Source organism: Mustela nigripes, chromosome 4 (genome assembly GCF_022355385.1).
Source record: "Mustela nigripes isolate SB6536 chromosome 4, MUSNIG.SB6536, whole genome shotgun sequence".
NCBI classification, from domain to species: Eukaryota; Metazoa; Chordata; class Mammalia; order Carnivora; family Mustelidae; genus Mustela; species Mustela nigripes.
The window spans coordinates 153,990,381-154,001,271 of record NC_081560.1 but is presented as its reverse complement, the minus strand read 5'-3'; the positions used below and the strand labels follow the sequence as shown (position 1 = coordinate 154,001,271).

At 54.5% G+C, this 10,891-nt stretch overlaps 1 protein-coding gene across 4 annotated transcripts in view; it reads right to left on the bottom strand.

Annotated features, from left to right (window-relative positions):
- Nucleotides 1–6,436, bottom strand: part of CXCL12 (C-X-C motif chemokine ligand 12) — a 31,046-nt gene extending 24,610 nt beyond the window's left edge. The window contains exons 1-2 of one of the 4 annotated variants that reach the window (XM_059398035.1): nucleotides 6,277–6,436; nucleotides 1,741–1,858 (exon numbers count right to left, since the gene is read on the bottom strand). In XM_059398035.1, coding sequence (XP_059254018.1) covers nucleotides 1,741–1,858; nucleotides 6,277–6,337 — 179 coding nt within the window. In that variant the 5' untranslated portion in view covers nucleotides 6,338–6,436. The remainder of the gene's footprint in view (nucleotides 1–1,740; nucleotides 1,859–6,276) is intronic. The other 3 variants (XM_059398036.1, XM_059398037.1, XM_059398038.1) reach the window with 3 other exon arrangements.
- Nucleotides 6,437–10,891: the final 4,455 nt, after the last annotated feature.

Genomic DNA, 10,891 nt, shown 5'->3' with positions numbered 1-10,891 from the left:
GTGAGGGAGGGACAGTGCGGGTGGGGGGGTGACAGGACAGTGAGGGAGGGACAGTGGGGGTGGGGCATAATAGGACATGAGGGAGGGATTGTGTGGATGGCGGGTGACAGGACAGTGGGAGAGTGACAGCTCAGGTGGGGGAGGGACTGTGCGTGTAAGGGGTGACAGGGCAGTGAAGGAGGAACAGTGCGGGTAGAGGGTGACAGGACAGTGGGGGAGGGACAGTGTAGGTGAAGGGAAGGACAGTCGAGGTAATTTGCCAGAAAGTGGTTTCCAGAGAGATTTTACAAGTTTATTGAATGCTCCTTGGTTGCATTTGCTTTTTAAAAATTCATAGGGCACCTTCCTCCCACTTCTCGGCTCCGGTCACACCTCCCCACCAGACACCTCCTCCTGGGAGCAGACTGGACTTATCTCTCCGGGTCCCCCTCCATAAAGCCTTGGATACCAGTAGCCTCAAGCAGCCTGAGGACACTCCTGCCCAGCCACTCAAGGGTGTGTGAGGACAACTCAGGCTGGCACAGTGGCTGGGGGATACCTACGGGAATCCTACAGCCTGCCTGTGAAGGGACTGACATCAGGAGAGGAAGGGGGTGATGCTGTGTCTGCCCAGGCCTGCTTCTTTCCCTTTGAGGTGCATTCCTAGCAAGTGTCCCGGCGTAATGCGAACTGCAAAGCAGGTCTATGGGGCTCAATTCCACATCTGACAAAACACCTCTCAAAGGAGAGAGTATTTGACTATAAGCAAAGTCAGTGAAGAAATACTCATCTTTCAGTGGCCTAAACCATTCTGTAAGTCACAAACACATTCAAGGCAGCCCAGGCTGGCAAAAAAAAAAAAAAAAAAAAGGCAAAATCAAACTTCAAAACAGCTGGTATTAGGGAGCAAAGGCTTCATTTTCACCTTCAAATTGCAGGTTTCATTCCCACTGCTGTGGCCCCAGCCCATTCTCAGTGCTGGGAATTTTCAGGAGGTAAGGTCCCCACCAGAGACCCTGAGCCCCAGCACCCCTGCATCTAGACCCCTAACTACACTCGCTAGAGGCAAGCAGGGGTGCACTTGAGCACGCGAGGGCCTAGCAGTGAGCAGCTATGCAAGGCTCCCTCACTGAACTCCCCCAGACTCCTGCACCTGGCGAGAGGTTTTCATGTGTTCTCTGGGGTTGATTTTCATTTGTTTCGTTTCCCACACGAACGACAGCCAAGACAAGCAGTTGCCATCAACACCAGCAAAAACAAAAACTCGTGTGTTGTGTTCGAGACAAAGCAGTTAAGTGAGCCGAGAAGTTTGAGTTTTACCCAACGGTTAAAGACCACTTAACCTGAACTGGGGTCTTGTGAGATTCTGCTGTGGGAGAAAGGAAGGATCTAGAACACCAAAGTCTAGGAACTGCAGGACAGACACCTATGACCTGCAGAGGGCTGGTTCATTTACTGGACTTCAGCAGAAACTCCTCGTTTCTAGGCTGAAGGCATTCTGCGGTCCTTCCCTCTCCTGTGCTAAAGGAGGAAATTTGGGAAAAAAAGAGGCAAGAACAAGTTGGAGCACAGCAGGGCGCCAAGGGTAAGAGTGGCTTTGGCGTACCCAAAGGCCTCCTGGTCATCACAGCTGCCTCTAATTATGCCAAGTTCAAAGCCAGCCGCTCAGCATGTGTCGATTCTCTAGCTTTGACCAGTCTGGAGTTAGGGGTTACGATGCCCACTAGATGCAACCCTCCTGAAGCTGATGTTCACACTTACACAATCTGAAGGGCACAGTTCGGAGTGTTGAGGATTTTGAGATGCTTGACGTTGGCTCTGGCAACGTGGCTCTCAAAGAATCGGCAAGGACATCTGTAGCTCAGGCTGACCGGTTTCCCTGGAAGAGGTAGTGAAAACAGGGCGGATTGTTACGATCCTGCTGGACTGTGGGGATATATGCACGTGTGGGTCCGCGGCTGAAGGGTAAGGTGGAGGAATGGATGCTTAGGATCAAGAGCCATGGGACTAGTTACGGGGGCATCCTTGCTAGGAGCTCTTGGGTGGTACAGTGAGCCTCCGGGGCAGGAGGGAAGGGAGAAGGGGCAGGCCCAGCTTCCATAGGACCAGAAGGCAAATGCACCTGCAGAGTGCTGGACTCTAGGAACCTGGGAAATTAAAAGCAGCTCCTTGCTCAGACATCTTAAGATCAAGTATATTAATCCCAGGACAGGACTGTTTCAGTCTAAGGTAACTGAGGTTCCCAGGTAATCTCTGCAAAGTAAACTCCTCCAGGGCCAACTAAGAAAGCCCTCCATACTCAGGGAAGGAGGAGGGGGAACCAGGAGGCTCTGGGCTCCCTCTTGTCCCAGGAGCCTAGGCAGTTCCCCAGGGGAATGCTGCCCTCCCCCTCCTGCAATCTTCTCCCCTCTCATTCACCATAAACCCAGGCAACCACAAAAGAATCCAGGCAGGCTTTCTACCTGGGAGCCCCCGGAGGGCAGGCCAAGCCCCCCCTCCCCCCCTGCCCCCACCCCACTCAACCCAGCACTCCCCTGAAGGCAGGACAATTACCAGGGCTGGAGTCAGAGGTGGCTTTCATTGTGCAGAGATGCTAGAGCTTCCTGGGTTATGTTACCTCTTTGTTTGCCAATTCGCCAATTTGCAAAATGCCATAATTGACACTCATTAGTTTAAATAAGCAAAGGGCTCCTGCAGAACTCTCCACTCACCCTCTAAGTCTAGGATTGCAAGCCTTGGTGGGGGGGGCTGGGATCTCCGTGGTTTTTTTTTTTTTCCCCTGCAGATTTTATCCAAGCCCTACTTAATACCCCAAATTATTTGAATTTGTGGATCCTTTCATCAGGGATTAAAAGTATGTCTGAGAATATTTAGTCCAGAGATTTAAAAAAAAAAAAAAAAAAGGATTGCTCTTTACAGAGCTCCCAGAGGCCTCCTGCTGGTCCTGAAATTCTGCACTTTGGGGCAAGAGAGCTGGGGAAGCTTAGAGAAACCTTGTGAGTAAGGGACATCTTCATTTTCCTCAAGGCTGCATTCAGCTAAGAGATGGCAGAGCCTGCAAATGGGCAGCCTATTTGGCCAACAAGTCAGGAAAAATAGACCACCCAGCCCTCTTGGATCAAACGTGGTTCCCTAAAAACTGGTAAGGAAGCACCTAGCTTCATGGTGCTCAGACTCAGAGTACTGGAGAACACCTGGGGCAGCCTTTGCTGTATACCTGAGTGACTCCAGAAAGTCTCTGCTGGTGTCTGGCCTTCAGTCAGGGCACCCAGTCCCTGCAGGGGAAGCTCCTACTATCCTGCCCATACTGTCCTGGAACGAGATCACCTGGGAAAGGGACCCCAGGACTAGGGGCTGGATGGACTGCGGAAAGGAAAAGTCAGAAGTCTCTCCTCTGAGTGTCCCACCTCCAGTCTCCCTGGAATTCTTCTGGGTCCTCCTGAGCCAAGTAGGGACTGGAGCCCTGGGCTTGGGCAGTGACACAGGAGGTGTCCCAAGCCTAGAGCAGCAGCAAGCTGAAAGGTACACAGTGTGAGTGCTGCAGCTGGTGGGGGCCGCTGCTCTCCCAGGGGTGGGTAGGGAAGCTAGTCTGGGTCAGCCGGCTAACCAAGCAGTGGAGATCAGGCCAGAAATCAGAGCTGATTCTGAGCTCAAAACACAGGCTTTCTCTTCTCTTCTTTTCCCCCCTCTACCCCCTGGGATTATCCATTTCCTTCAAAGGCAATTCGTATTCCTGCTCCCAGGACCCAGTTAGTTGCCTGTCAAGTGGGGACTTTCAACTGGTTTTTTTTAAAGTGACAGAGCACCAAGGGCTCTTACTAAAAGCAGTGCTATGTCCACCTGTGTCCTCTCCAGGTTTTTGTCCATATTACTAACTTTTCCAACTGATTTGGAGATGACTCAGTGTGTAGGCGATTCGTCTAGATGTTACCAGATCGTAAGTGGTAAACTTGGCTCTGTTCAAGAGCAGTTCCAAGTGAACCTTCCACTCTAAACACAGAAAGGAGCCCTGGCCAGCTTCTCCAATGAGGTCTCAGAATGGATCCACCCTGGACTTAACTCCTGAAAGCCCAGGGCAACCAGCTGCTTGGCTGAGGTGAGCCAGTTGAGGGAGGGCAGGAACCAGAGCCTGACCCTGAAAACAAGGGTGTCTCCAAGGTCAGCTGTGGAACTCAGTATGGGCACATAGGCTCCAGAAGGTCAAAAAGTACATTCTAGCCTATGAATGCAAGGAGAAGCGGACTAGCCTCCAGCTTGGGACCCTGTCCTGGCCACTTGGCTGCCAAGAAGCAGCTCAGAGAGGCAAGCAACCAGCCCTTCCCAGGGTCAGGATGACTCTGTTAATGAGACTCCCACTCCCTCTGTGCTCCTTCCAGATCAGCTGTGCCTAGGACTCAATGACCTGAGTGGGTCCTGGCATTCCCAACCTTTCTGCAGCTCCCCAGGGAAGGAGGGGCAGCACCATCTCTCTACAGAGGTGCCCAATGACAGCTCCACTCTCACCAGACACTCAAATGTTAATGCTCAAACCAGTGTCCCCCATGACCTTGGGGGTCAGTGTGGAGAGTCAGCCTCACATAGTTTTTCAGCTGGGCGGTAAAATCCAGATTGCCTTCCATCCAGTCCCTCTGCAGCTCTGCCCAGCAACTTGCTACATTCCCCCTCCATCCCCAGACACCAGGCTTGAACTCACCACCCAGCAAGACCTGAGCTGAGATCAAGAGTCTGACACTTAACCAACGGAGCCACCCAGGTGCCCCTTAACTTGCTACACTTAAAAACAACAACAACGGGCGCCTGGGTGGCTCAGTGGGTTAAGCCGCTGCTTTCGGCTCAGGTCATGATCTCAGAGTCCTGGGATCGAGTCCCGCATCGGGCTCTCAGCAGGGAGCCTGCTTCCCTCTCTCTCTCTCTCTGCCTGCCTCTCCATCTACTTGTGATTTCTCTCTGTCAAATGGATAAATAAAATCTTAAAAAACAACAACAACAACAACAACAACAACAACAACAACAACAAAAAACCTCCCCAGGCAGTCAGTTGTGAACCCCTGGAAGTTCAGGCCCTGCTTCCACACTCGCTCACCTTACCCTCACCTCACCCACCTGGCTTCTAGTTCACTGCCAGGATGCAGAAGAGGGTCTGCAGCTGGAACCCAGCCTAGAGCTGTGGGGGCTCAGGCCCTGTCTGGACCGCGGCTGCCCCAAGAGCACTCCCAGGGTCCTTCAGCCCTTTGCAGGGTTTGTTGGCAACTTCGCAGCCAAGAAAGGACAGCGCGGCCTGGCTAACGTGGTTTGTTTTGTGTGTTTAAAAACAACAGTTTATTTTGGTTTGCAGCAGTGGTGTCCTGTGACAGGACAGCCAGATTTCTCTTAAGCTTTAGAAGGAAAAAAAAGGGGGGGGACTCCCCCTTTCCCAGTGAAACAGGACACCACCTTTCCCAGTGGCCTAAGGCCTTGGCGATTGAACTCGGCTGCCGCGCTCCTTCCGAGGTAAGAGTGATGGCTTGGCCGGTGACAAAGGCGCCAGGCTGCAGGTGTGTTTGGGGGGCAGGGGAGGGAATGAGCAACCCCGGCGGCCCCTGGGCTTCTCTTCGGTGACCCCGGCAAGAGGCCAGGAAGCAGGCTGGACGCGCGCCCGGGTTCGTTCGCGTCGCTGCGGACCGCGGGGCTGTGCAGAAGCGCGGCGGGCGGGTGGTGCAAAGCCGACAGCTGCTCCGTTTGGCTCGCCCGCGAAACCTCGCTCGGATGGGTGCAGAGAGGGGACCAGCCTCGCATGGAGGGGACGCGGCGCAGCAGCCCCTGACCGCGCCACCACCGTCCGCCCGTCGCGATGAGAGACAGACTTGCTGAAGCGCTCTCTCGCACACGCATCTCCCGCGCCCAGCGCCGCGGGGCCTCCGAGTCCCTTCCCCTCGAGAAACCGAGCCGCGCGCTGGAGATCACCGGCTGGGCAAGGGTGGGCGCGCCACCCCGGGGCCCGCGGCTGCCGACTCCGCTCTGCTTCCCCGCGATCCCGGGGCTCTCCCGGCCATGGAACCCTGCCCGACCCTGTGCTGCAGCTGCCCCCCGTCCCGGACCCGAGTCCCGAGGCGGAGTGCGAAGCTTCAGCGCGGGTGGTGCTGCTGCGCTTTGAGCGCCGCACCCCGAGGGAGTGCGCCCCAAGGAGGCGGCTGCCTCGACCTCCCCCGTGCAAAGAGGCGCTAACTGGGTCCGTTCGGGACAGCGCGGGCTCAGGCACAGGAGCCGCGGTCCCGCACCGAGCCTGGCGCCCACGTCTCCGCCGCGGAGCGCACTCACCGTCGCTGAGGCACAGCGCAACCAGCACGATGGCCAGCACGACGACGACCTTGGCATTCATGGCACCGGCACGCTGGGGGGCGGACTCAGGCGGGACTCTGAGCGAACGCGGCGGCGGAGAGTGAAAGTGCGGCGGCGGGAGGCGCGCGCCGGACACTTTAGAGGGGAGAGAGCGGCGGGGCGGGGTGGGGCGGGGCGCGCGGCGAGGGGCGGGCCTGGAGCGGCAGCCTGGCGGCAGCGGGGGGCTGGGGCGCGCGTCCCCCTCCCACGCGGCCGCCACTCCTGTCCCCTCCCCGCGCCCTCCGCGCCCGGGTGCAGCCGGCGCTGCGGTGCGCTCCGGCCTCTGACCTCCTCGGATTCCGCGGGGCCCTGCTCTGTCAGGCTCGACCTGCAAGGAGGGAACCCAGCCGTGCGGTGAGCTGGGCTCAAGGCTAGTTATTGTGCCCACTTAGCAGGTGGACAGACGGAGACCCAGCGGCGGAAAGCGAATGAGGACCAATGATAAGCAAGACGATGTGTGCCGGTTAGGCCTGAAGTAGCCAAGGGCGACCGTCCCGTTTTTGGAGTCTAGAACCAGGAGGTGACACCGGCCCGGGATAGCTGCGCTGCGGCCCCGCGAGCTTGACCCAAGGGAAGGAGACCAGTCTGCAGAATGAGCGAATCCCATCCCAAGCCGACACCATCACTTAGTAGCCAAGGCTCAGTTTTCGCACCTGTAAAACTGCGACTCTAAAATAGAACGCCGTGTCGCCCAGAGGAAACAAAAGCAGTCCACTCTGGGGCTCCGCGAATTTAACCTGCATTCTAAGGCGTGAACGTACTTGGCTCGCTGTGCCTCTGTTCGCTCAACTGTGAAATGGGCTGACCACAGTCCCCACCCTGCTGAGAGTAAGTGGGGGAAATGATTGGGACTCCTCTCTCCGCCGTGAAGTGCTCACCTTTGAGTCCCGCACATAGTACTTAATAAATGGAAGCTAGAATGATTTTTTAAACTTCACCATTTTCTCCGTCTCCCCATGAATGTCCTGCGCGACCCAAAGTGTTGAGACAACTCCCCCTCTTCCCCTCGACACTACTCCTGGCACGGCCCTTCTGGTCCACAAAAAGAGTCGTGCCCGGGCGGTGTCTGAACTCTTAGCAGGCGGTGCCCCAACCTGGACACCTGGAGACGGCCTCAGCTAGCAGGAATGGGTGCAGGCAGGGGCCCAGGAGGTGCAGGGTTGAGAGGAGCACGCGTTGGGGCCTTACTGGTGACCACAGGATGCTCCAGCTACCTCCTCTTGCCCTTACTCCCTAGTGGTGTGGATTCTGCACCTGGCCCCATATCAGGGCACATATCAGGGATGTACCTGGGAAGTCCCGCAGTCTGGACCCTAGAGGGAATGGGGGGGGGGCGGGGGGGGACCCGCGGGGCCTGGGCTCAGCAGTTTCAGCCAGGGGCGATAGGAGGCGGCGGTCAGCAGAAAGCTGTAAGAGTTCTGGGACTCAGGTCTTGAGGATAGGTGTCTTTTGTGTCTTTTTTCCAAAACTACTTTCACGCCCAATTAGACACACTGGGAACTTACATTTATTCATTCATTTACTCCAGGCCGAGCTCACTTCTGGACACTGGGTGCAAAGCCGGGAAACGCACTGGCTTGGTCCCTGGCATTAAAGAACTAACAATCCAGTGGGGAATACAGTCCTCAGGCATTCCTCGGCCCCCACTCTTCTCGGTGGGTATTTGCGAACTAGTGAGCCTGGGTTGGCCTCAGAGGAGAAAGAGCTCGCCGACTGAGCTCGGGCGCCCTCTGGTGGCAAAGTCTCCGGCACCAGCTCCCACCCCCCAACCAGGGCCTGTCCCCACGTCCCGCATCCCAACCCCGCTTTCCCACCGCCCCCGAGATCTGGGTGGACCAAGGCTCATGCTCTCCCCCCCGAACACAGCGCAGCCTAGTAAAGCTGAGGTGCTGGGCGATAAATCAAGAAGCCTGAGCTGGCGAGACTTGGAACCTGGAATCCAGACCCTGGCGGGAGCTGCACAAAACCTTCGCTGCAAATCCTGCTAAAGCAAATGCCAGTCTCTTACTGGCTTCTTTGCCTCAAATCTGGGTTTTGTCCCTGCAGCTGAGGAAGTCACTGGAGAGGGGCCTGCGTGGGCTAGGGCCGAGGCTTCCTGCCTGGCTGGGCCCTGCCACCCCAGGATAGACATTAATGTGGGACACATCAGAGCCCCCTGCTTCCTCCATTCATTTATTAAAATCCTTATTGAGCACCTACTATGTGCCAGACACTGGCGAAGTGTTTGAAGTACTTTAGTAAAGGAAGAAAAGAAAGAGAGAAAGAAAGAAAGAAAGAGAAAAAAGAAAAGAAAGAAGAAAACCCCATACCTCCTGTCCTGGAGTTTACATGGGAGGGGGTGGGAAGAAGGAGGAGAGAGGAAAATGGCAGAAAACACAAGTAATTAGACTCATAATCTATAGAAGGTTCTTAGGTGCTATGGGATAATGGAGCAGAGGGAAGGAGAATGAGTTAGGATTTTACGTAGGGACACCAGGAATCTGCATTTTAGATAAAATCTCCAGTTTTTCAGTTGGCAAACTATCTGGATTTAAAACATTACTGGCCAATGCTCTTGGCGGCCATGGACTACCAGACGTGCCTTTTAGCATGAGCTCTATTCTCAGCCACACGGGTATCTCCCAAATTCTGGACAGCAGAGCCCACCACCTCTGCTCTTCTGGTGCTCTGCTGGTGCCACGGTCTCCACTTCCAAGGTTCCACCTTTCTTTCTGTGCCAGGAAACTCAGTTCCTCAATCAAGGCCCAAAGCAAGCTCCCCCTCCCAGTGAGATCTCCCAGGGCTCTCTTGGCTCAGCACCCCGATTTGCTGCTCTTTAGAAACACGACAGTCATGCTGGGTCTGAGGTGGGAGGCAGGCAGGGGTCTGGCTGTCAAGGTGCACCTCTAGACTCTGAATGCCCAATTCATGTGCCTGTCCATGCTCCTCTGCCCCTCGGCTTGGTTTGCTCATTGCTTCAGAGTTCAATGGTTGGCCTTTCAGGGAAGGACTTTAGTACAAGGTTGAAGGTTTGCTCCGACTCATTGTTTTCCAGTGTGTAACTGACAAGATGACTTCAGGTGGTATTCTGAAAACATTATTTGTAAGAAATTCAGATTTATATATTTTATTTTAAAAGTAATAAGAAAAAGAGTATACCTTGTACATTAAAGCAGACATTTCAGATATGGCTCGGGATTTTATGTTTAAACTAATAGCAGCCAGTACTGTAGTTGGTTGGAGATACAGCAAAAGTCCACAGTTGTACACAAAAATCTGAAGCTTGAAAATGCTGCCTAAATAAAGAACTTTTTTTTTTTTTTATATTATTTGATACTACCCACCTCCCTTACAAACAAACCATTTGGCCCCAGAGTGGTAAGACAAAATCACAAAAGAGAGGTATGGCCTCTTTCTCACCCTTTCAGTCAGAGAGGCTAGAGAATGCTTACCTATGAGTGCTCAGGTCCCTCTGTGGGGACCTTTGAGATCTCACCCCACCCCCTTGCCCATAGCTCTCTTATCCCAATCACCAGCCTTCTTTCTCCAACTTTCGGTGCAGGCCTGGAGGGGCACAGCCAGGAGACCGCTGTCTGCCGGCGCCCGCCCTCCCACCTCCCCTCTCTCACCTCTGACGCCCCACACTGGGGTTCACAAGTAGGTACTCTACCCTGGGAACTGGGAGTCCCGGGGAGAAAAACAAGTCTTTGGAGCTGGGTGCTGTCACCAGTGGAACAGTTACACTAACTCTCAAGGTTGGTGTTGGGATTTACTAAGTGTGAAGCCGCCTGGCCCAGAGAAGGCTCTCAGGATGATAGGACTTCGGCTTACTTGCTCTGAATGGGTTACATTTTGTTCACCCAGAGACAGAACTTACGGAATAGGCCCTCATAACTCAGCTTTGAAGACTAGAAGCCCGAAGCTCAGAGTGGTTGAAGGCCTTGACCAACATGGAAGAGCTGGCCAAGGGCAAAGACACAACTCTCTAGACCATTTTTTCCAGGTTCTGGAACAACATGGGAGTGTGCAGAGGAATGTAAGTCACTTTCGTGGGAGCCTCTTGGAGGCCTATACCCAGGACTGGGGCTCAGCATCTGTCAGGCTAGCCATGGTTTCCTCAACTAGATCCCAAATTAGCCTAAGGAGCCAATTTGAAGAGTCTCATTTCCTTCTGGCGGGAAGAACCCTAGGGAGGCTGAGTCAGGGCTCCTGGATGCAAGGCTCTGTTGCCGGGTCCTGGCCAGCTGTGGGGCACATACAGAGGCAAGCCTTACCATAGCTAATGTCCAAATTCAGCCAGCCAGATCTTCTGTCCAAAGACTCTCCCTTGTTGACACTCCTAAAATAGGGGTGGTATTTTCTGGCACATTCTGCAGGAGCATTGGATGAACAGAGCTAATGTTTTAGGAAAAGTCAGACCCAAGGGCTCTGAGGGGTCAGGTCTGTGCTCTCACATACGCTCTCACTTCTGCACCCCATCACCAAAATCACTGCAGTCAGGTCTAGATTTATTCTGCTGTTCCTAACCCTACCCCACTCTCTCCTGTTACCCTTGCATGTGGATAGACTGATCTCA